Here is a 23021-nt window from a genome sequence, read left to right as displayed (position 1 = left end):
CAAAATGTGCCCCGTGCCACTGAGGCAGGAGGGCGGGGGACCAGCAGCCATCTTAGGCCTGGCGTGAGGTGCAGGCGGGGAGCCCAGGCGGGCAGCCCTCTCCCTGCCCGTGTCCCCGGGGATGCGTGGCTGCCTCGTCTCCATTTCGGCACCCCGTGGCCGTGCCCCGGCGGGCACGGTGTAGGGGTGCCGCCCCGCGGCCCCTCTCCCCCTCTGGGCGCAGGGCGGCCGTGTTTGTTCTCCTCGCGGCGCCCGTTATCAGCGCACAACACACACAGGAAGTCCTGTCTGGGATTGTCCATCCCCGGCCTGATTTATACAGGAAGAAAAGCATAAAAAGCCGCCCTTCCACCTCGGCAGCCACCTCCTGCCTGTGCGCGGCCGGCGGCCGGCCATGCCGGGGGTGCGAGGCGGGCGCCCAGGCCCGCCAGACCCAGGGCGGTCAAGCGGAGATGGCCGCCGGGAGCCATCGGGGAGGACGGCGGCGGGGCTGCTCCGGGCACAGCGGGGGACGGTGGGGCGCCGCAGGTACCGTACAAGCCGCAGCCATCGCCGCAGCGGGGATGGGGTGGACGGGGATGGGGAGCTGGCGCTGGGAGGAGTGGGATTGTGTCCTCGCCGGGCCAGACCCTGCAAGCTCCGGGTGGGTTTTTGCCCCTGGTCAGGCAGAGATGATGGTGGGATCCTCAGGGGCTGGTTGAACACACAGCACTGGCAAAGGGCTGGAGGAGAGAACGGGTTTTTAAAGCATCCTTCGGCTGCTCCCGGCGAGGCTGGCTCTGCTGTCAGCCATGCACGTGCTGAGCTGAGGAGCGTCTCCAGCGCTGGGTTTGCTCAGAGCGGAGCTCAACCTGCAGCACTATTCTTTTTAATTCACCCCACTGGCACTCAGGCTGTCTTCTAGGAGCGGAGAACTCGGAGGGTAAATTTTACCTCCTGTGTATGTAGAGGAAGGCTGCAAACACTTGCACAAATACCTGTGATATGGCTGGAAATTCTCAGCAAATCTCCTTTCTTTCCGTAACTCATTCTCTTTTTCCATCTGCCTGCTCTCTGAACACCTCTGATACAACACCACATCGTTCATCCTTCTGCCCGTGTTCCCCCCATCTGCTCTCTCTCCTCTCTGCACAGCACATGGAGGTGCCGCTCGCTCTCGGTGCGGCAGCACCCCGATCCATGACACCACGCTGCTCATTTCAGATTGCACCGCAGCAGAGTTTGGCCCCTGGACGCAAGCAGAATGCGGGGCTGGACGTGGCTGCGGGCAGGGACCATCCCTGCTATCACACAGACCTGAGGCTCACCCTGGCTAACAGCCGAGCCTGGAGCGTGCCGGTGTGTGCGCACCAGGAGCTCAGCAAAGCCTCTCTAATTTATAAGCATGGAGCTGGGTGATTTGCATGGTATCTGTTTTCAGCTACCTGCAGACCCGTGGGTCCCGCCATCCTAATCTGTAGCATTACACAATGCAGGCAGGAGGCTTTCTGTGAGGCACCTGGGGTATTTTGGGATAAAAAGCTGGCTGTGGGTAGGAGCAGCTGGGATACCCAGGCACTGGCTGGCTGTGCGGGAATATGGAGCAGGACCACACTAGTGAATGGCTCTCGGTAGAAATAACCAAGCAAACTTTTTCCCAAGGTCTAACAGTCATGGAATCAATTCACTGGGCAGAGAATCAAACATAAGAAGAACTAACAAGGCTGTGTCAGTGATAAAATTAAAAGCGGATTAGGAAGCTCTGCCACCGCTTGGGAAGCTGTGAGAGACAGAAGCCCAGATGCGGTGGCTGGACCCTGAGCCTTCTCAAAAATCCGCCTCTCGTCTGGGTAGCAGCAGAAAATACTGAGTCTGCCCTGTCAGATTTTTAATGTTGTTCCCCGTGACCCAGCATTCATTCTTCCAATTGAGTTAGTCCCCCACTACGCTGTTAAACTACCAGCTCTGAACAAGTTTCCCTAGAGGTAAGGAAGAGAAATTGAATCTGGGCTGCAGGCTCATTTGAGCCATTTCCCAGACTCTACTGCTGCAGATGGGGCTGGCTCTGGGGAGACAGATTTACAAACTGCAACAAATTAGAGTAAACGAACCTGACTCACAGTCACACCAGCAGCAGAAGGGCATGGCGAAACACAAGGGAAGATTTAACTTGATGTTTCAGACCAGACAGAGAAAGAAAGGGGTCTCTGCAAGCAGAAGAGAATGATCAGAAATGTTATTTCATTGTCCGTCCTCTCTTCCAAAGTGAACGCTTGGATTCCCGTCCTGCCCCTAGCCTGGGGGGTGACTGCAGAGGGGAGCTCTGCTTAGTGCAGGTTTCTGCAGCTGGAGACTTTCTCCTGACAGAGAAGGGTAATCGGAGCAAAAAGCAGTCTTGTGAGAGATGCTCTCTCCTGAGCTGCTCACTGGGATGGCTGTGACGAAGGGACCGAGCTGTGCATGCAAATCACAGCGATTCCCACCGCGCTTCCCATGCGCTTCTCGGGGAGTGATTCACTGGGAAAACGCAGAGGGGAACGGCGGGGTGGGGGACCATTCCCTGCTGACTAATGCCACTTTTTGCCAGGGAAATTTCACAGAAAGCCGCGAAATTCAGTTTATTCCTGGGCGAGATGAATCATTTCCCAGCTTTTACACAGCAGCCATTACTGCCTTCTCTAAATGTAAATAAGAACTCATCTGCGTGCCCATAAGAGAAAATAAACCTGGCTACAGGATATTGCCCTGTTCACGCATTTGTTTTTGCACAACTACAGCTAGGCTGCTATATGTCTCTGTGGTCACATTAAGTTATAACATACCAATCCTGAGACACTTAGTGCTTGTGAAGTCCTTACTCAGGCAAAAAAAAATAACTTTGTGGGAATCAGATCTCAGTTGTAATGTGTATAGCACCGGGCAACTGGTGTCAACAGACTGAGAGCTATGGGCCAAGTACTTTTCTTGGTTTGACCTGCTTTGATCCCACTGACATCAATGGACTCCTCTCGATTTCCACTGAGATAACTGGTCTTCAGCTGACGCAACCGAGAACAATATGGGACATAATAGAATAGTGGGAGGTTGTTTTTCCTTACAGAGCTCTGCAGAACAGGGGCTGTTCCAAAGCCTAAACTTAAGTGTAAAGTTTACAAGCAGCATTATAAAAAGCCTGAGCAGAAGAGTTTGTCCTAAAGCAGGAAAAGCCATTCCCCCTTTTTTCAGAAGCACCAAAAATTGCTATTGCTTTAGCAAGTGCTTCCAGTTCTGTGCAAGACCCCTGCGGAGGCCAGCGAGAGTCCATTGTACACAGCAGGTATGGGGTCAGCCATGGCTTGTAGCAGCTGAAAAGTTTTGCATCTGTATGTGTGTCACTCTTCCGTCTGTCTCCCCATCCATCTATCTCCATCTGCCACTTCAGCACCTCTGGCCCCAGTTTGGGGAAGCGCTCGTGTGCTCGGGCATGTCCCATTTACTGTGATGGGCTGTAAGCACTCCTCTCTTAAGAGAGGGTTCCTGATGTGGAACCTTAGTGCTGATCTCCTATTAATTCTCCTCTGTTAATCATTCCTTTTTCACGCCTACAGAGCCAGAGCAAAGTTGAGTCCCCCCACCCCAGCCCCAGACAGCCTCACACCCTCTGGGCTCACCTACTACCCAGGGGACTGGCTGGAAGCCCAGCACACACCTCCAGCCCTCAATCCACCACGGATGCTCTCAGCGTCATCTCGGATCTGGCTCCGCTGCCCGGGCGGGTGCGATGTGCTTGGCAGATCTGCAGGATGGGCTTTAGGAAATGGGGAGGGGGGTGAAAAATCTCACCTTTGCAGCCAGCCCGGTGCTCAGCCTGAGACCTGCTCCTGGGCCAGCACTCAGCGTGCCTCGTAGCTCACATTGGTGGTAAAACCAGTGGGAGACAAGGAGATTTCGACACTGTTAAATCTGAGAGGGAGGCTGGGCAGAAACATTTCTTTCTTGGCCTGGAGACAAGCATTAATATTAGATGTCGTGGGAGTACTCTTCTAGTGTGCAAGGAAGAAAGCTTTGGAGGAAACATGTAAAACACCGGTCCAGGGAGGACTTCAAATTCAGACAAACTTGCAGTCAGGAGCCAAAATCCCATACTGCCTTTGTCAGAAGCTCATCACACCGATATTAACAGAGCCAACAGATCTGATCTTCCCCCACTCTGAACTGGCATAACTCCTCTGCTTTCAAGGGAACTTTGCCAGGCAGTGTCCTGGGGGATTTCCTCCCTTCATAATGAATATTAGCATATAAGACACTGAACCCTCCCTAAGAGCAGAGGATTAAATGCTCTTTTAATGGGCTATATGCAGTTCTTAAGCAGCTGATGTGGGCACTTGCTTGAGCAAAGATTTGACCCAGTAAATGGAACTGAAAAGCAAACATTTTGCAATTAAAATACTTGCAGAATTTTAAAATGCTGAGTGTACTTAGGGAATAATTGCCTACTGGCTGAGAAGGGTTTAATGGAGACCCTGAAAGGCGGCTTGCTTAGGGTGGTGTCCCACAAGGAGCTGAAAGATGAGTGCCATGAGGGACGCTGGGTGCCGATCAGTCCATCCCCTTTCTCACCATCAAATTTACACTCGGGATCCCAGGGACTTGTGCAAAGGTTGCCTGGGCAGTTAGGGGTCTTTGTCCTCAAATGAGTGTGTGTATATACTGAAGATGGTAAAATATAGTGTTGGGGTACAGCAGATGGGATCACAAATCAGTGTAAGGGAACTTGGATACACCCAGGAGAGTGTCAGTGGGACCGTGGCACCCCATTCTCTTGGGTTCTTGGAAAATCCCAGCTTTGGGCCCTGGGGAAACTGCTGGAGGATATAGCTTGGTGTTCGGCAAAGCCCTGGCACTTCTTTAGGTGGAACCAGAGCTTCTGATCTGCTCAGCCCTTGCTCGTATCCCTGCCTGCTCAACCTCAAAGGGTGCAAAGGCACCGTGGGTCTGCCTGGCCTTTCCCACCCCAGTCACAGCACAGTGACCTACACTGCAAGCTCGTGTGAGCGAGGGGAGGATCAGGACCCATAGGGTGCTCCTAAAACACCCGCTGTGCAGCTTACACTGCACCGCAGGGCAGGGATGGGCCTCCCTGTGCCCTACCACCCCGGTATCATGGTGTCCGTGTCTCTCCGGCGCACCAGCGAGCCTTTGCGGTGCGAGCTCAGTGCCATTGCCACACACGGGTACTCTGTAGCCACGATCCTGCTTTCGTCCTCCACCCTGCTCCGCAAGGACCTTTGGGAGCGTCCAGGGAATGCCACACCATGTCCATGGGCAAGGGCTGGGTCACTGATTTCTGCCTGCATGACAAGGGGAGTGTAACAGTGGGCTTTTTCTGTTCTGACAGTAAGAAACCAAGATGCTCCTTAAGGAAAGGATCCCTGCCCAGGACAAATGATGGAGCACCACGGATAAGGTGAGTGCCTTGGCTGCGAAATGAGATCCTGTGCTTTCAGTACAGTCAGATGGAGAAGCTTTCCATTGGCTTCAAAATGCATTTTGCAATTATTAAACAAGTTGAGTATCAGGCTCTTCATCTCCCCAATACACCAGAATAAACAGTAACACTCTCTGCATAATAAGATCATTACTGTCCCTTCAAGGCTCTTGGGAAAAGTTGCCTGTGCTTCGTGCTTATGAGATTAAGTGAGCTGAAATCATTCCCCAGAGGTAGGCTGGATCCAGACAGAGCGAGCAAACCTGTTTGTGCCATGTGACATGCCATGTAACGCGGCGTTGTGCTTCCACCAGCATCAGCAAGCCTTTCCCTTGCTGCTGGGAGGGATTCTGTCTCCCAGGAGCTCCGTCCTCCCTGGCAATGGAGCTCCGTCTTCACCAGCTTGTCCCAGAGCTGATTCCCCTCTGCTCTGCTCCCTTCCCGAGGGAGGATCTCACCAAAGCAGTTTATGCTCCTTTTATGTGGGTCCACCTGAGAGCCCCACACCAGCACATTTAGCACCCATGAGCTGCCCCGGAGGGTGCAGCATCACCTGAGACAGCTCCAGTTCAATCAGCAACCTCAGTGTATCCATGAGGAAATACAGGGGATGGGCCAGTGATCTCAGTTGCTCTTTTGGAGCCATTATTGTTTAACTGGTAAATATTTCTTTTAAATGCCTACATGGTTTCAAAAAAATTGCAAAGCTTAATGGGAACAAATATTCCCAGGGGGTTGTATCCTGCCATTCATTTGCACATCAGACCCCTGCTATCTTTAAGGCTGGTTCTGTGCACGGGCAGGCGCCTAAGTCATTTGAAAAACAATAAGCCTCTATGCTCTAATTTCCCAGAGAAAAATGTAGACAAAACAAGTGGCATTTTGGCACAAACCGAACTGCAGAATTTGCTTTGATAAATAACCAGGCATTTAACTGGAGAAGCCTGTAGGCAGCTGGGGGATCGGCCTGCCTGATCTGTCCCCGGGCAGGTGTTGGCAAGCCAGCGGAGCTGCACCCTGCGTGGGTCTGTGTGTTGAATTTGGGCGTCTCTCCGGGTCAATCCTCACACTGCTCCACAGCTACGGGGGCGTCTGAGGAATACTTTAAGCATCCTTTAGGGCTCGCTGGAAACCAGCCTCCCCGTCCTGGCAGTTCTTCTCCTGCTTCTGGAGGACTTTGCTGTTGTAATGAGCTCAGGGGGATTAACAGGGCACGGCGGGAGGCTATGGCCCAGTATGGTGTGTTAGGTCTCTAACCTAGGGAAAGTTGATGTCTCCTCTTATAATAATATGTGCTCTTGGGGAGCGTAGAACCAGCTACAGTATTTTTTAGCAAGGAGAAATAAATTTGCCCTGGCCACTGTACTGGTGATGGACCATTTCACCCGGGGGTCTGAACACCACTGGGCGAGGGGCTGGGGGCTACGCTGGGATCTCCTTCTCTTGCCATTAATCCCCTGCCCACCCAGGTGAGCTGGTCTGGGGGGGGGAGCCAGGGACCTTGTGTCCCTGCAGCGTAGGGTATGCAGGAACGGGCTGGTGGGGGCTGCAGGGCTCAGCCTGCCGCAGGGAGTCTGCAGGTAAGGCTCCAGATCAATGCCAGGGCAGGGATCCTCTGCAATCCCACCACCACCGGGGTCAGGGCGGCAGCGACAATATATGGGGCACAATGCCAGTATGCGCCCCCCACCCTGGGCTGGGCTTCTCTGGGAGGGGGGGTCCTGCCCTGTCCCTGCATGTCCCCCCAGGACCAGACTTCTTCAAGGGGTCCTGCCCTGTCCCTACACGTCCCCCCAGGACCAGACTTCTTCAAGGGGTCCTGCCCTGTCCCTACACGTCCCCCCAGGACCAGACTTCTTCAAGGGGTCCTGCCCTGTCCCTACACGTCCCCTCAGGACCAGACTTCCCCGGGGGGATCCTGCCCTGTCCCTGCACGTCCCCCCAGGACCAGACTTCTTCAGGGGGTCCTGCCCTGTCCCTACACGTCCCCCCAGGACCAGACTTCTCCGGGGGGTCCTGCCCTGTCCCTGCACGTCCCCCCAGGACCAGACTTCTTCAGGGGGTCCTGCCCTGTCCCTACACGTCCCCCCAGGACCAGACTTCTTCAAGGGGTCCTGCCCTGTCCCTACACATGCCCCCAGGACCAGACTTCTTCAGGGGGTCCTGCCCTGTCCCTACACGTCCCCTCAGGACCAGACTTCTCCGGGGGGTCCTGCCCTGTCCCTACACGTACCCTAGGACCAGACTTCTCCGGGGGGTCCTGCCCTGTCCCTACACGTACCCTAGGACCAGACTTCTTCAGGGGGTCCTGCCCGGTCCCTACACGTCCCCCCAGGACCAGACTTCTTCAGGGGGTCCTGCCCTGTCCCTACACGTCCCCTCAGGACCAGACTTCTCCGGGGGGTCCTGCCCTGTCCCTACACGTCCCCCCAGGACCAGACTTCTTCAGGGGGTCCTGCCCTGTCCCTACACGTCCCCTCAGGACCAGACTTCTCCGGGGGGTCCTGCCCTGTCCCTACACGTCCCCCCAGGACCAGACTTCTTCAGGGGGTCCTGCCCTGTCCCTACACGTCCCCTCAGGACCAGACTTCTCCGGGGGGTCCTGCCCTGTCCCTACACGTACCCTAGGACCAGACTTCTTCAGGGGGTCCTGCCCGGTCCCTACACATCCCTCCAGGACCAGACTTCTTCAAGGGGTCCTGCCCGGTCCCTACACGTCCCCCCAGGACCAGACTTCCCCGGGGGGGGGGGGTCCTGCCCCGTCCCTACACGTCCCCCCGGGGATCCGGGGCACCTCGGCGGGGGGCGCGGGGGGCAGGTGGCGGCTGGCGGGGGCCGGCGGGGCGGAGGCTCCCCGAGCCCCGGCGCTTCCCCCCCCCCCGCCCCCCCCCCCCCCCACTCCCGGCCGGGAGGCTCCGCTTTCCTCCCCGCCGGGAGCTCATTGGGCCGGGGCGGAGGGACCGGCTCGGGCCGGGGGAGGAAATGTGCGCGGGGGGCCGCGGCGCGGCTCCCACTCCGCGGCTCCGGCACCGCCACCGGTGAGTCCCGGCGGGCGCCGGGGAAGGGGCGGGCGAGGGGGGCGGGGGGGCAGCGGCCGCATCCTCCGGCGGGGAGGGACGGCGACGGGGACGGGGACGGGGACGGGGCTGCGGCTGCGGCGGCAGGGTGCGGGCAGTGCCCGGACCGGCGGGCGGGGCTCCGCCTGCCCTGGGAGGGGGGGGTAGGGGGGTGGGGGGGTGCAATGCCCGGGGGAGCGGGGGTCGGCCTGCCGGAGGACCGGGGTGGGCAGCCCCACGCTCTGCTCCGCGGTGGCCGTGTCGCTGACGATGGTAGCCGTGTCCCTGCTGATGGTAGCCGTGTTCCTGCTGATGGTAGCCGTGTCCCTGGTAGCCGTGTCCCTGCTGGTGGTAGCCCTGTCCCTGCTGATGGTAGCCATGTCCCTGGTAGCCCTGTCCCTGCTGATGGTAGCCGCGTCCCTGGTAGCTGTGTGTCTGCTGATGGTAGCCGTGTCCCTGCTGATGGTAGCCGTGTCCCTGGTAGCCGTGTCCCTGCTGATGGTAGCCCTGTCCCTGGTGATGGTAGCCATGTCCCTGGTAGCCATGTCCCTGCTGATGGTAGCCGTGTCCCTGTTAGCCCCGTCCCTGCTGATGGTAGCCCTGTCCCTGGTGATGGTAGCCATGTCCCTGGTAGCCATGTCCCTGCTGATGGTAGCCGCGTCCCTGGTAGCCCCGTCCCTGCTGATGGTAGCCCTGTCCCTGCTGATGGTAGCCGCGTCCCTGGTAGCCGTGTCCCTGCTGATGGTAGCCCTGTCCCTGGTGATGGTAGCCATGTCCCTGGTAGCCATGTCCCTGCTGATGGTAGCCGCGTCCCTGGTAGCCCCGTCCCTGCTGATGGTAGCCCTGTCCCTGCTGATGGTAGCTGCGTCCCTGGTAGCCGTGTCCCTGCTGATGGTAGCCCTGTCCCTGGTGATGGTAGCCATGTCCCTGGTAGCCATGTCCCTGCTGATGGTAGCCGCGTCCCTGGTAGCCCCGTCCCTGCTGATGGTAGCCCTGTCCCTGCTGATGGTAGCTGCGTCCCTGGTAGCTGTGTCCCTGCTGATGGTAGCCGTGTCCCTGCTGATGGTAGCTGCGTCCCTGGTAGCCCTGTCCCTGCTGATGGTAGCCGCGTCCCTGCGCCCTGTCCCACGGTGCCGTACCCCCGCAGCCCGCTCCGCGGTGTCCCCTTCTCTCGTCCCCAAGTTGCACCCGGGTCCCCTATGCCTGTGCTCCGCGGTGCCTACGTGCCAGCCTGCGCAGAGAACAGCTGGAGGTGGTTTGTAAGGGAAAAATCCATCTCCCTGCTGCTGATGCTGACCCTCTCCAGGAGGGTTGGGCTCTAAGGGCACAGACCTGGTCCAGTGTGCGGTTGGGAGCAGCGGTTTCACCTGCAGAACCAGGCCGGGCTGTTTGAAAAAGAGCAGCTGTCGTGTTTCCCCGAGGGTAGTTACATCCTTTTGAGGGACTGGATTCTCTCGCACCACTTTGCAGACAGACCCCGATTCCTACTGCTGCCATCAGCTGGAGTTTTAGCCTTGGTTACATGGGCAGAGCTGGACGAAGCGCTGCTCACCCACACGGTGGGTTGTATTTTCCCGTTGGTGGCTGTGGTGGGTTAGGCAAGAGCAGACTCGGGAGAGTAATGGGAACGTTTCTGGCTGGTGGGAGAGGGATCCCCAGACTCAGAGGAGCACATGGCCAGCTGAGGAGACCGCTGCCCCTTGAAACAGCAGAAGCTGAGATGCACCCACATAGTTTCACTTGCCAGACCATGGGGCTTTACCTCTTCATCTGAGACACTAGAAAGGCAGTGACAAAACCCTCTTTTTTTTCTTAAGCATGAAAAGATTTTCCTTAAGTTATGTGCTTTAAAAGAGGAGTATTAGAATAGGTAGTGGCAACAGGTTGGAGGATCTTCGGTGGCTTTAAAAAGGCTGATTTTCATAAGCTCATAAAAAAGACAAGTACAGACTATCATATTTTCCACTTTTGAAACTTTTTCTGGTATGAAGCAACCATAATTTTATGACCCAGAGGGATACTGTGACCACTTGAGGTAGGGCAATGCCGCTCCATTTCAAAGCGAAAAAACAAACTGTCTATATTTTAGGCTTGTGCCCTGCATTTCTTGCCTTCCCCACAGGGAAAGCTCCCACAGCAGTCACGGGAATCCTGTGGGAGAATGGAGATGGTTGGCAGAGTCTGACTTACAGACTTCTGGAGCAGCACCACTAGTCTAGGGATCTGTGATTGTAAGGAAAATATGTGTCCCAGCATAGCCCTGGGAAAAGCCGGCTGGCTGAGCAGTGGGGAGTTAGTACGCCTCTGTACACTAGTGTCCCTGGGATGTCTCCAGGAGGACTGGGGAGAAAGAAGGTTTCTTCACTATTTTTTTAAAACTTTCCTGCAGGTCAACCAAGATTTGATTTCCTGATGGTGGACCTACCATGTATTAATCGTTAGAAGATGAAATTTATTGCTACGTTTGGAGGAAAATGGAGGACTACAGGCTTTACGTCACCAAAATCCTCCTTACATCCTCAAAGCTGGGCTTGTACGGAGGTTAAGATGGGCCCGGGCATCTGCAGCTCCCTCCTGGGCTGCGGCTCCATGGGAATAGCTCGTACCGCTGTAGGAGCAGGGTGGGCACGTTGCTATCCCTCACTGTCCTGGAGCCAGACCCTCAGCTTCTGCAGTGCCGCTGAATTCAGGGACCAAGTGTTTTATAGCGATATAGTCGATTTGCTGTGACATGAAGCCTCCTTATTGCTCAGCCAGGCAGAGCCATGTGCCCTGCTAATGGACTGAGATGAGTCCCTGGCTGGGTGAGGAGGGGAAGGGGCTGCTCAGCCAGCCATCCGCCTCACTCAGCACTATCACTGCATGGAAACATGCACAAGACTTTTGATACTAAGGGGCAGGAAGGCACCAGGCTGGTTTGTCTCCAGGTGCGGGTCTGCATCTCTCCATGCCTCAGTTTCTTCACCTGCACAAAGGAAAAGATGATACTGAGTCCTGTGGAGAAGGGCTTTGAGACCTGCAGCATCTACAGATTTGGGATGGTTATCCCTAACAATTTGGCTCAGAGTTAGGAATTGTCCCAAAGGAGTTTGGGGATGAACCTGCAACTCTCCAATCCAATCCCACCCCACATCACCTGGGGATTTTAGAAAGTTCATTTGCAGCTCACCATATTTGCAGTTTCAGAAGGATGTTTCATTTTGTGTTGCCTCCCCATAAAGCTACTCCTTTCTCAAGGTTTAATTGGAAAGACTGATTCTTTGTTTAATTGGCATATATTTAAGGTGGGTTTCTTTATTTCTTCCTGCTTTGACTGCTGCCATCCGGAGGCCAACTGTTTTGTTTAAATTAGATATTGTTTAAATTAGATATCGTTATTGACTTCCTTCGGCCTTGTTTCATATTTGTCCTCTGCTAGAAAATCAAAGCCTCTTTATTCGGGACTTGGTTAGTACTGACTCTGCAGACAGTACATATGGCCCTTACAGCTCTTTTCTCTGGCAAGAACTTGTATTTTAAAGAGAAGAAGATCAGATTTCAGTGTGTTATGTGGTGGGAAAATGCAGCTTTACAATTCTGTATGGATTAAGAATTACAGGCCATTGTTTTGCCCTCGCTGCCTGGAATTGGCAGCGTATTTCAGAGCCACACAGGTCCCTTCCCTACCACTTGGTCCCCGGCGCCGTGAGAGCATCTCCTACGTGCCGGGCCAGGCATCCCCCTGGGGTAAATCACTGCCACGCCGGTGACTGGAGTGGAGCAAAGCTGATTTATGCCTGGAGGAGCACCCGCCTTGCCAGGGGTTTACCGGTCCCTCATGTCCCCTCTTCCCCTGTGCTTTGGCATGTCACGCTGCTCTGTTGCCACCAAGTATGCTCCTGCCCCAGCCCCTTGCGCTGCCCTCGGAGGGTCTCTGCACACCCAGCGCCGTCGCTCTTACCGTGGGAGCGGGGGCTGGCCCTGTCCCCACAGCTCCATCAGATATTACCGGATGGGGACAGATGCCACACGTTCACGCCGCTCTTCTCTTGGTTGCAGGGTTCCCCGCTGAAGGGCGAGACATGCGGTAGGAGCCAGCGCATCCCACCAAAGAGCGAGACTCGGTCGTGCCGCACAGCCTGGGGCGCAGCGGGAGGGACAGGACATGCGCCGCATCGGCTGCCTCCTCTCGGGATTCCTCTTCATCCTCAGTGTGACCAGCACGGACGGCTTTGCCCGGGCAGGGTAAGCCCCCTTTTTTTTGTCTGCATCTCCCGGGTTTGCCCACCTGCACGTCACGGCAAGGCGCATCCTCTCTGGGTGATGAAGAGCCCTGTTCAGCCAGCTGGCTGCACGTGCTTAGGCAGCTCGTCGGGCTGGCGAGGAGGCAGGGAAAGGCTCTGCTGAGTCCTCCTGACGCAGCCGGGACTCGGCAGCCCTTTGCTGGTGTTTGTTTGTTTTGTCACTGAAGCAAAAAAACCTCTCAGAGAAAATGCCCTGACTCCATTTAGCTCCATGCAGGGGACACAAAGACACTCTGGGCTTTTTGTCCGGGAGGGTCAAAAGCTGATCAGGCCCTGAGCTATTCATTAATTATTATTGTCTCTTTCAAGCGCATCCTTGCACAAAAATATGCGCGCAGTCTTGCTATCACACCAATCAAGCCTTGCAAACAAGCCATTAAAGGAGGATGCAGCCTCCCAGCTCTGAGCGGATGCACCGTCCAGGGGACACAGGTATGGAAAGCCCCGGCGGGTTGTTGCCTGCTGTGCCCTGTGCTCCCTGGGATGCTGCGGCGGCTGCGATCCATGGTCCCACAAGCCTGGGAGCGGCAGCTCCAGAGAATCCCCTTCCCTTTCCGGGAAATGGGTCTGACACGATGCCCTGGATCCCAGCACAGCCTGGGCAGGCACAGCTCAGCTCCCACTGGGTCAGAGGAAGCCCAGAGCTTGGTGTCCCAGTTTCTTCCCCAGCCAAAAGGACCTCAAGCTCAACACCCTCTCCCCAAATACAGCTCACATTTTCTACAAAGTTTGTTTTCACACTGAAGTACTCTCCTCTAGCGTTAAACCTATTGCATTCTGGTTGTGACTAAAACCACAGGCTGAATTCCTTGTTTGCACGCACAGGCTGCAGCTATAGCTTTATTCTAAATTTTGCAAAGCAAACAATTGCCATTTAAAACTTGCGTGTTCTATAGCATTAATCAGTGAAGCTGAGAGGAGTTTTCTGGAGTTAATGGAAGCCATCTGATGTCCATGCTAATTCCCAGGCTTTTTATTCTAGTTTGTAATTGGGCTGGGAGGCTGGGAGGCTGAGACAAGTAGACGAGTTCCTCAGTGGAACTGACCTGCTTGGGGTGGAAAATGTTGGAAAAAAGAATTTTTAACCAAGACCACTTTGGCTGTTAACCTTGGGAAGGTTTTTGACTGGATCACAGTTATCTTAGGAAGACTGGAGGGTGACTTTCATCTGGCCTCTACTTTTTTCCGGTGGGCCTGACCCTTCCTGTGAAATCATTAATTTCTTGATGACCACAGGGACATCCACTTCAGGACTGCAAAAGTCTCAGAAAGGAAAAATCCACCCAGAAAGTGAGTGATTTTAGTGGAAGGGAGGCGATAAATGGAGGGAGAACTGCTTTGAGTAAATCTTCCCCTAAATCTGGGCCCCGACTGCTCCCCCGGGACAGAGGGACTGTGCTGGGGTGAGTGTACGAGGAGACGTCAGCGCCTTCGTGCAGGGGCTGGGGAGGAAGAGCCTGTGCAGCCTGCAGTGCTCAAGCTTTGTGTCGCTGCCCCAAAACAGCTTGAAGTAGCCTCCTGGGTCACTCGGGCAATTAGCCGCTGCTGTTTAAATAGCCCTCTGTAGGGAGGGACTGTCAGGCCACGTCCTGGGCTGATGTAAATCAGTGGAGCCCCTTTGCCCCGAAGGGAGAAGCAGTGGGTTGTTTTTTAGCCGGTGTCTGACCCGCTCCCCTCTCCACAGCCGCAGAGTCTGTGCCGCTGCGCCGCAGAGCCGGACGGCCGCTTACACCGAGTCCCACGTCCAGCCCGTCTACCAGCCCTACCTCACCACCTGCCAGGGCCACCGCCTCTGCAGCACCTACAGGTGAGGGCAGCCGCCTGCACCACCGACCTGGTCCCTGAGAGGGAGCCGGATCCGTCCCAGCGAGGCAGTGACCCACGGGGGCTGCGAAAGCGGGGAGTCCCGCCTTGATCCCTAGGGAAGGGGCTTCCAGCCCCTGGGCAGGGGGCACCAGCACAGGGGATCTGACCCACTGGCGTGGGAATGGGATGGGGGGCTTGGGGCAGATGCTCAGTCACCCAGCTCAGCCCCATCCTTGCGTTGCAGGACCATCTACAGGGTTGCCTACCGGCAGGCGTACAAGCAGCTGCCCCAGCCCATGGCCTCGTGTTGTCCCGGCTGGAGCAGAGCTAACAGCCACACGCTCAGCTGCGACAGAGGTAAGAGGCTGCTGTGCCAACCTGGTGCCAGCGCTCGCCCTTTCTCCAGACCCCATGGCCCGGGTAGCTCAGGTCCCTGGATGAGGCCCCAGCAGCCAGCTCTCTCATTTAGCAGCACTCTGCCCGTCAGGCGGATTCTCCCTGTAGGAAAGCATTTCAATTTTCGGCATCACAACAAATGTGGTTCAATTTCTGATTAATTCCCAGGCTTTCTCTGCTGCCTCGCAGGCCTTTTTCCTTTGGGATTGCCCATTAACTTTATAGTTACCAGAGGATAAATAAAACGAGTAAGTCCTTTCCATATAAATCAGCAGTAATAGAAGAGAAATGCTTTCAGGAGGCAATCATGATGTACAGCACAAAACAAATGCAAACCACATCAGCAGCTAGTCCATCCCCAGATGGGCTCAGAGCGCAGCACCAAGGGCTTCCCAGTGCCTGCTGCTGCCCGTCAGCCCTCCTCCCTGCCGCCTGTGCTGGCTGCAGGCGCCTTGGCCTCTTTCCAGGCTGCAAAACCAAGGCCCTGTTCATCCCACCCATCCTGTGCCCTGTGCACCCGTCAGCTCAACCCCATCGCTCCGGGGCTGGGGCAAAGCATCCTGGCCCTGGGCTGGTGCTGGTGTGTGTTTTGCTGTGTGTGTGTGTGCACTGTGTGTGTGTCTACATGTACCCACGGTGGCAGGGGAGGAAGCTCAGGGCCCCCAGAGCTGCCCGCTGATGCTGTGCCCATGTTTTGTCTTGCAGCTCTCTGCTGGGCGCCGTGCCAGAACGGTGGGAGCTGCACCTTCCCCGGCAGATGCGCCTGCCCGCCTGGCTGGACGGGGCGAGCCTGCCAGACAGGTACGAGCTGTGCCGCTCCCCTCCAGGCTCCCTGAATCGGGCCTGCCCCACTGCTGCCAGGAGAAGTTCTCTGGGGAGCAGCAGAGCTGCCATGGGGCTCTGGAGGTCTTCTGCCCACAGACTGAATCCTTGGTGGGGGACGGGGACCGGCACCGTGGCTCCTCGCCAAGCCTTGGCACATGCCTGGTGCTACTCAGACCACAGAGAGAAACCAGTGTGTTCCGCCTCCGCACGCACACGCACGCACACCTACACGTATTGCTCCAGGGCAGCGCTGCCTGATGGTCTGGCCTGGAAAGGATGGGAAGCTTGGCTCCCAGGGGAGCTCTGACCTCCCTTTGGCTGTCTCGGTGCTCCCAGCCCTCATGTGCAGCCCTGGCATCCACGTTTTCTCTCTGCTGCTGCTCTGCGCTAGGTCAGTGTGAGCAGAGGCTGTACTCTGCCACGAATGTGCAGCAAGCGAAAGGCTTTCTGCAGAGCAGCCGTTTTACACTTGTGGGGTTGGCCTGAGATTGTGTGTTTGTAATGACCCATCTCCCAGGCTTTGCAAATTCTCGCTGTAAACTAAGACACCCGTTTACTGCAGAGACTAAATCTGTGAACTGAAAATATCTGGGGGTGGAGGGGAAGCCTGGAGATCTTCGGGCACAGAGCTTCTCTCCAGCATGAGCGCAGCCCGGTGCTCCTCACTGGAGCACAGGGAAATCAGGCAGCATGGTGGACACCAGGATGGTGCAAGCCACTGCCACGGCATTTCCCGGCTTTTCGCCCTCCTGTAAAGCAGAGGAGGAGCGTGTGGCATTGACCCATGCTGGGCCAGGCAGAGCTGAGCACATCGCTGACAGCTCCGGCTCCAGTGCAGGGGGGGAAAGGATTTTCCCACTGCCTAAAACAGATTCGCCCGGGCGTGGGAAGCGGTTCAGCTCATTTTGCTTTGTGGGAACAGCTTTAATAACTCCCCCGTGTGAGGAGAGGTTACTGGGTTTTGTACACACTTGAAAGGCTGATAGCTCCTCGCCACGGCTGGCTGGAACCAAAACCCCGGCCATAAATCCAGGATGAGAGCTGAGCACTGCCTGCGCCTGCCCAGCTAGAGCTGGGACATTTCTGACCACAGCTTTTGTTTCTGGCTCTTTTGTGGGGGGAGCGGGTGGAGGTGGGGAGGCCAGATCCCCCTCGGGGTTAGCCCAGGTTTACTCCAGCCGGGTGCAAGAGGAGATGCTGTCCCAGGCGCCGGCGGGTCTTGTACTCACACCCTGCAGTGCTGAGAGCACCCAGAGCTGTCCCCAGCACAAATGCCAGCTCGGTCCAGCGTCCCATTGCATCCCCACCCTGCGTGAGCCCACGCGGCTCTAGCAGGAGCAGCAGGACCCCCTGGCTGAGCCGTCCGCGCCTCTCGCCCCTGGTAAGCACCTCCTCACCGCCCCTGTCCTCGCTGAGCCGTACCTGTGGTTTCAGACGTGGACGAGTGTGCCGGCCAGAGCCACGGCTGCGGTCAGCTCTGCATCAACACAGCTGGGAGCTACCGCTGCGCCTGCCGGGATGGCTTCAGACTCACTGCCGACGACAAGGTGTGCCAGCCCCTGGTGCCAGTGCCCGAGCCAGAAACCTTCAGCCAAGCAGGTAACCTGTCCCTGCCCTGTTGCAGGAGAGCCCTGGCTGCTCAGGGCCTTTGATGAAAGCTGGGATTAACACTCAGCATCGCAGGGTGGCTGGAGTGGGATTGGCAAGAGACAGGAGAGGGGACGCCAGCCAAACCCCCTCAGCTTTATTCTCAGTGACCCAGGAGTCCCTCTACCTCCCAAACAACCTCCCCTGTGCACAAGTCCAGCCACTGCTCCATCTGCAAGGGTGACAGAGCCTGGCCGTGGCATGCGGTGTCTGGGATGTGGCTGTTCTCTCCATCATCGTCATCCTTCCCACAGGGCAAGTCCGGAGCCATGAGGAGCAGCGGGCGCCGCTGGTGACGGCCCATTATTACTTTTGGTACGCGCTGTGACACTTCAAACTCGTACCGTGAGTAATAATGCGCTGTGGCCAGCACAGGCATCACGCAGTAAACACCTGGGAGAGCAGGGCACCATCTGCACGTGCCCCGCAAGCCACCTGCCTTTATCCCCTGTCCAGGGCCCTCAGCAGGGACAAGCCTTTGTGCCCACCCTGGGACAGAGCGGACCCGGGTGCTAACTACTCTGACAACAAAGGCATGAAAGGCCAGGCTTCACCAGACGTCTTACCCTTTAAGCATCACCCCACTGCCTGAAAAATTCCCCACTTCGTTGCAGGTACTCCAGCAGGAAGGAATGGCTTGTGCGTGTTAGCAGCAGGACTAGATGCCAGTGCTTGCAGCAGGCGTTGGATCCCATTGATGCTCTGGGGGCTGGTCCCAGCAGGACAGACCCCGGGGGTTCACTAGGAGAGGAGTGGAAAGCAGCAGAGCTTGGCCTGAGCCCTGCAGCAATGTCTCTCCCCAGCACCTTCCACTTCACCTCAGGCAATGGGCTTTTACCCACTGACCTTCTCTTGGTCACTTTTTCAGGTCCCCCCAGTGAGATGAAGGAAGAAATGAAAGACCTGAGGAGCAGAGTGGAAGCACTGGAACAGGTGAGCTTTCAGCACACACCTCTGTCCTGCCCTCACTCCCCTGTCACAGCTCGAGGCTGCTCTCAGCCAGCTCCCACCCTGGGCTGTTTGCAGCCAGGGTTTCCCTCCGCCCCAGCTCTATTTTTAATGTCATGCTGGCCTCACGCCGCAGCGATCCCAGCTGTGCTCCACGCTGCCGGCAGCACCCATGCAGCAGCTCTTCCAGCCCAGCGGCCCTTTGAATGCAACCAAAGCCCCGCAAGCCGGCTGGCACGCGGCCCCGGTGGGGTGCACCCCGGCAGGCAGCATGCTCTGTCCCACCGGGTGATCCTCCTGGCTGGGGAGGACACGCTCACGGCTCTCCTTCTCCCTGCAGAAACTCCAGTTGGTGCTGGCCCCCTTCCACAACCTCATGCCATCTGCGCCGGAGGATGTCGGCGCAGACCCCATCAGCCGGCTCTCCCACTCCCTCCAGCAACTGGACAGAATCGACTCCCTGAGCGAGCAGATCTCCTTCCTTGAGGAGCGGCTAGAGACATGTAAGTGCCTGGAAAAAGCAGGGTTGAAGTATTTCACTCCACCCACACTGGCCACGGTGAGCAGATGCAGGCCAACGAGATCAGTAACACATAAACCTCTATTAATCTCTATCTCCCTCAAGCTCAGCAGCCTGTAATTAATAAAAGATGAACACAAACAGCCCATTAGCTTCATTTCAAAGCTGTTTCTATGGCTGCGCCATCTGACTGTCCTTGTAGCAGCCAAATCATAAGATCGGCACATGGAAATGTGGCTCTGGGGCAGAATCAGAGGGAGCCCACTATGAGCAGTGGGTCACGTCTCGCAAGCTGCACCCTCGCCGGCTGTGTTCCCTTCCTGTACCGTTATAACTTAGTCCGTAGAAAAGAAACCCTAACTCTTACGAAATTAACAGCCCAAAAAGTCAATCAGGAAAGTGCAGGGAGCGTGCAGAAGTTGGCAGATTTACGAGCCTGGGAAGTTTCAGGCATTTCTTTTTGAAGTCTACAGACCAGTCCTTTGCCAAGTGGACCAGAGAGGGTCTCTTAAGTAGCAAACTCTGAAAAAGAGACACTGGTGACAGCTCTCGTGTGAAATGGCTGAAGGTGGGGGAGGTCCTGCCTGGCATGCTCCCCCACAGCACAGCAGAGCAGGGCAGCATCTCCTCGGGTCCCTGAGGTATGTGCAGAGCTCTCCCTGGAGCACTGCAGCTTGACTCAAAGCAGAGCACAAACCATACGAACACTTTATTTGATAAGCAGCTCTTTGCAGCTCTTTTTCCCATTAAATAATTCCAAACACACCCAGAAACTAGGCACGGCTGGGCCGGCTCAGGAGGTGGTGTGCAGCGGCAGGCTGGTGCTCATGGCAGAGGGGTGAGGATGCTTGGAAAGACTTAAGGGGAAACTGTGTTTCAGGGCATATCCAGTCCCAGTTCACTGCTTGCAGTAATGGCTTAGATATAAAAGACTTCAAAAAACTTGTTTGAAAACTAAGTAGCTGCAAATAGACACTTAAAAAACATCTCAGAAAGGGGTAATCATCATGAGTGTTCCAGCAGAACGAGTTTCCTAGTACTAGCCTATACATATTATTAGTGACAGCACCGAGGAATGTGAGCAGTATCATAAGGTAACATGGATTTATTCCAAGGGATGACTCCAAAGTCCTGAAATTAACTTCTGCCAAGCCTGTTCCGGCAAGCAAAACTTGGTTTTGTCCCTCTCATGGTCCTGAAAGTCCCTGGAGGACTCAAGACTGTCCTTTCAGACTCCAGCAAGCACTGGGGCTTGAAGGGCATCCCATGGAGAGTAAAGCAGACATCCATTTTCTGTGTCTTGTGAAGCATTTTACAACTGAATGCTAAGATACAATTGCACCCTCCAATTATCTGCCCACTGGGGATGTGTGTAAGGACTAAAAATAATTTTCTTTTCTTTAAACCACCAGTGAAGGCATAAGACCGGATCTCTTTAAGCCATAACCATTTTAGCCCCTGTAAGTCTGAATTACCCCCAATTCAGCACAGACTGTCAAAGCTTGGCTGTGCCACAGCCAGTTAACAGCAAGACAGACTCACAACTGCCTGTGGCTGTGCCACAGCCACCCCGTGTGGTCCCTTCCCCACCCCAGGAGCTCCCTGGGCTCTGGGGACTTTGGTGACCAGCAGCACCTGCTTCTGATTATTGTCACACAGAGCCACCAGCTGCATCTGTGGCAGGGACAGGCTGGTCCCAGCCTCCTGTCCTGGGGCAGCCAGTAGTATCGTCACTGGCTTCACCCCCCCACCTCCAACCTTGGGATACTTTGCACAGAACTTCCCAGGCCCAGGCGAGGCTGGTGAGGACTGCAGCATGCCAGGGAGGCGAGAATGACGCTCCCAAATGCGGCAGGACAGAGCCAGCCTGGGGTTGTTTGGCAAAGGGAAAGCATCAAAGCATCAAGTGGGGGTGACACTCACAGAGGTTGAGGTCATCCTTCACAGGGAAGGAGACAAAGCAAACCCAAGCTAACAATATTACTGGATTGTTGGTTTTTGTTTTTCTTCTGTCTTCCCAGGTTCCTGCAAGAATGAACTCTAGCCGAGCACCCAAGGAATTGGAGCAAGATGCATGCATCCACAGCTCTTCTCTCACTCTCCAGCCTCAGGCTGGGGCCGAAGCCACATCATCTACAGGAAGGCACAGGGTAGCAGGAGAAGGCTGGTTTCCCATCAGCATCTCCATCATTTTCTCTTCCAACTCACCTTATCAAAGGTCACGCAGTTACTTCCAAACTGGACTCTGAGCCTTCAGCATCTCAGCCCCTTCCTGATGGAGAGGCAGAAAATAAATGCCTTACCTCGTGCCATTAGTGCCGGTCTGGCTGTGCCAGAGACAAGCTGTATGTGAAGCCGTGTGGTGCTTAGCTTTGCCTGGCTATTACTTAGCATTACCCTGGGACACCATCTCCCAGGGAGCAGGGGGCACAGGTCCGGTCGTGCTGCCTGCCCAGCCAAGCACAGACCTGGCCCGGGCAGGACGGCTGCCCCCACCATGCTCCCCCTACCTGCTCCCACACAAGGAAGGCAGGGAGAAGTCCTGCGTTTGGAGGACTACAGCCAAAAAGGACTTGTGGTGGAGGGGATAACCCCAAGCCAGGCATCATGGCAGGGATCAGGTGCGACTGGTCCCTGCAAAGGTACGGCGCTGGCTGGGTACAAGGGAGCGGGTGCTCATCCCTGCCACTTCTGTTCTGGTCTCTGGGTCCAGCCTCCCTCCGTGAGCGCTGGAGGTGGGCTGGTGCCTCACCACTTCTTAACGTGACAGCTGCAGCAGCTTGTTCTGAATTTACCTGCTCCTGCTCGCAGTCCTCTGCAGCATCCCTGGGCCCTACAGAGCAGTAACAAGGCTGATGGTTTTACATGGACCTGAAGGTGCAGAGAGTCTGTTTTTACTTGTTTTAATAGAAAAACCTTTCCCTGTGACACTCCCATCATGGGCACAGAGCAGACAGGGACAAACCTGTGCCACTCAGTAGCGCCAAGAGGGTGAGGCTAAGGAGGGAGGGAAAAATCCCTCTGCATGCCTGCATTGAGGGCAGAGGCCTGGCAAGCCCAGGTGTTTACAGTGGCACAAGCACCAGCTGTTGGGTTAGCTGGTCTCTCCCAGACCCAACAGCCACTGTGCTGTCAGCCCACAGAACATGTACCTACCTACCTCCCCCCCAGCACCGTTTGCTCAAGCCCAAGGACACTGCTACAGCAGAGCAGACATGACCAACCTGGTACACTTTCCTCCTTGCCTAGAGCAGCGATGCAGGAGGAGCCACATGGGCAACAAGGTGCTGCAGGGCTTGTACCAAAATAAAGCCTCCTGCGCACGCTGAGGCTGTGGGATCGTTACTGGCTGGGCCGGTGCTTGCTCCAAGGCCCTGCTTTGACATGGGCTCCCATTTATATGGGCACCACCCTCCTCTTCCCCTGGGCAGGTCCCTGCCTGCATTTGTCCTCCTAGTTCAGGCCAGGCTGTGGCTCAGTGTGAGGCTGGGGTGCAGAAGCACAGCCCTTCTGCCTGTGGGGCACAGGGTGGGGACAGGGAGCTGCCATTGCTCCTCAATCACCAAACCCACCCCACCCCACAAGAGCTGATGGGTCAGCACCCTTCTTCCTCCTGCAGTAGCCCTCCTCCCCCAGCTCCCACACAAGACCAGGAGTCTCCTTTATTTAAATAACCAAAGGTGTACTTTTTTTTTTTAAAAAAAGCACATAACATTATTGTCAACCCAATTAAAAGTGAACAGCAGACAACTGCACACAGAGGCACTGCTCCATCCTCCCAGGGAAGGATGCTGCAGGAATCACTCCATGGACATGGTTATCGCCCCCCAGGAGCCCTCCCAGGACCCTCCTGGGTTTAACCTCCATGACAGCCCTTTATCTGCTGCTTACACAGTGCTGGTTTGGTTCCCATCCTCCCACCCCGACCCATCCCACAGCGGGTCAGACCCCTGAGTCTGTACTGTAAGGCCCCTCTGATAAAGCCCCCTGGCCCCCACCCAGCACCAGCTCAGCCCAAGGGCTCCCTCCGTTGGGGACCGCTGGATCTACAGGAACTCCCTGCCTTTCCCAGTTGAGGCTTTAACACCAAAATG

At 56.0% G+C, this 23021-nt stretch overlaps 1 protein-coding gene across 3 annotated transcripts; it reads left to right on the top strand.

Annotated features, from left to right (window-relative positions):
* Window positions 1–389: 389 nt before the first annotated feature.
* EGFL7 (EGF like domain multiple 7) lies at window positions 390–23021 on the top strand. Of its 3 annotated transcripts, XM_049831995.1 has the most exons (10): window positions 390–528; window positions 5357–5425; window positions 12541–12726; window positions 14470–14592; window positions 14836–14948; window positions 15693–15788; window positions 17247–17411; window positions 18328–18392; window positions 18748–18910; window positions 20949–23021. In XM_049831995.1, the coding sequence occupies exons 3-10, from the start codon at window positions 12647–12649 to the stop codon at window positions 20969–20971; spliced, it is 828 nt and encodes a 275-aa protein (XP_049687952.1). In that variant the 5' UTR covers window positions 390–528; window positions 5357–5425; window positions 12541–12646; the 3' UTR covers window positions 20972–23021. The 3 variants fall into 3 exon arrangements, with proteins under 3 accessions (XP_049687952.1, XP_049687953.1, XP_049687951.1); XM_049831996.1 differs by lacking the exons at window positions 390–528; window positions 5357–5425 and adding an exon at window positions 8394–8484; XM_049831994.1 differs by lacking the exons at window positions 390–528; window positions 5357–5425; window positions 12541–12726; window positions 14470–14592 and having other exon boundaries at window positions 14872–15788.

The sequence above is a fragment of the Accipiter gentilis genome, chromosome 29, assembly GCF_929443795.1.
Source record: "Accipiter gentilis chromosome 29, bAccGen1.1, whole genome shotgun sequence".
In the NCBI taxonomy this organism is placed as follows: Eukaryota; Metazoa; Chordata; class Aves; order Accipitriformes; family Accipitridae; genus Astur; species Astur gentilis.
This window is presented reverse-complemented; position numbering and strand designations above follow the sequence as displayed.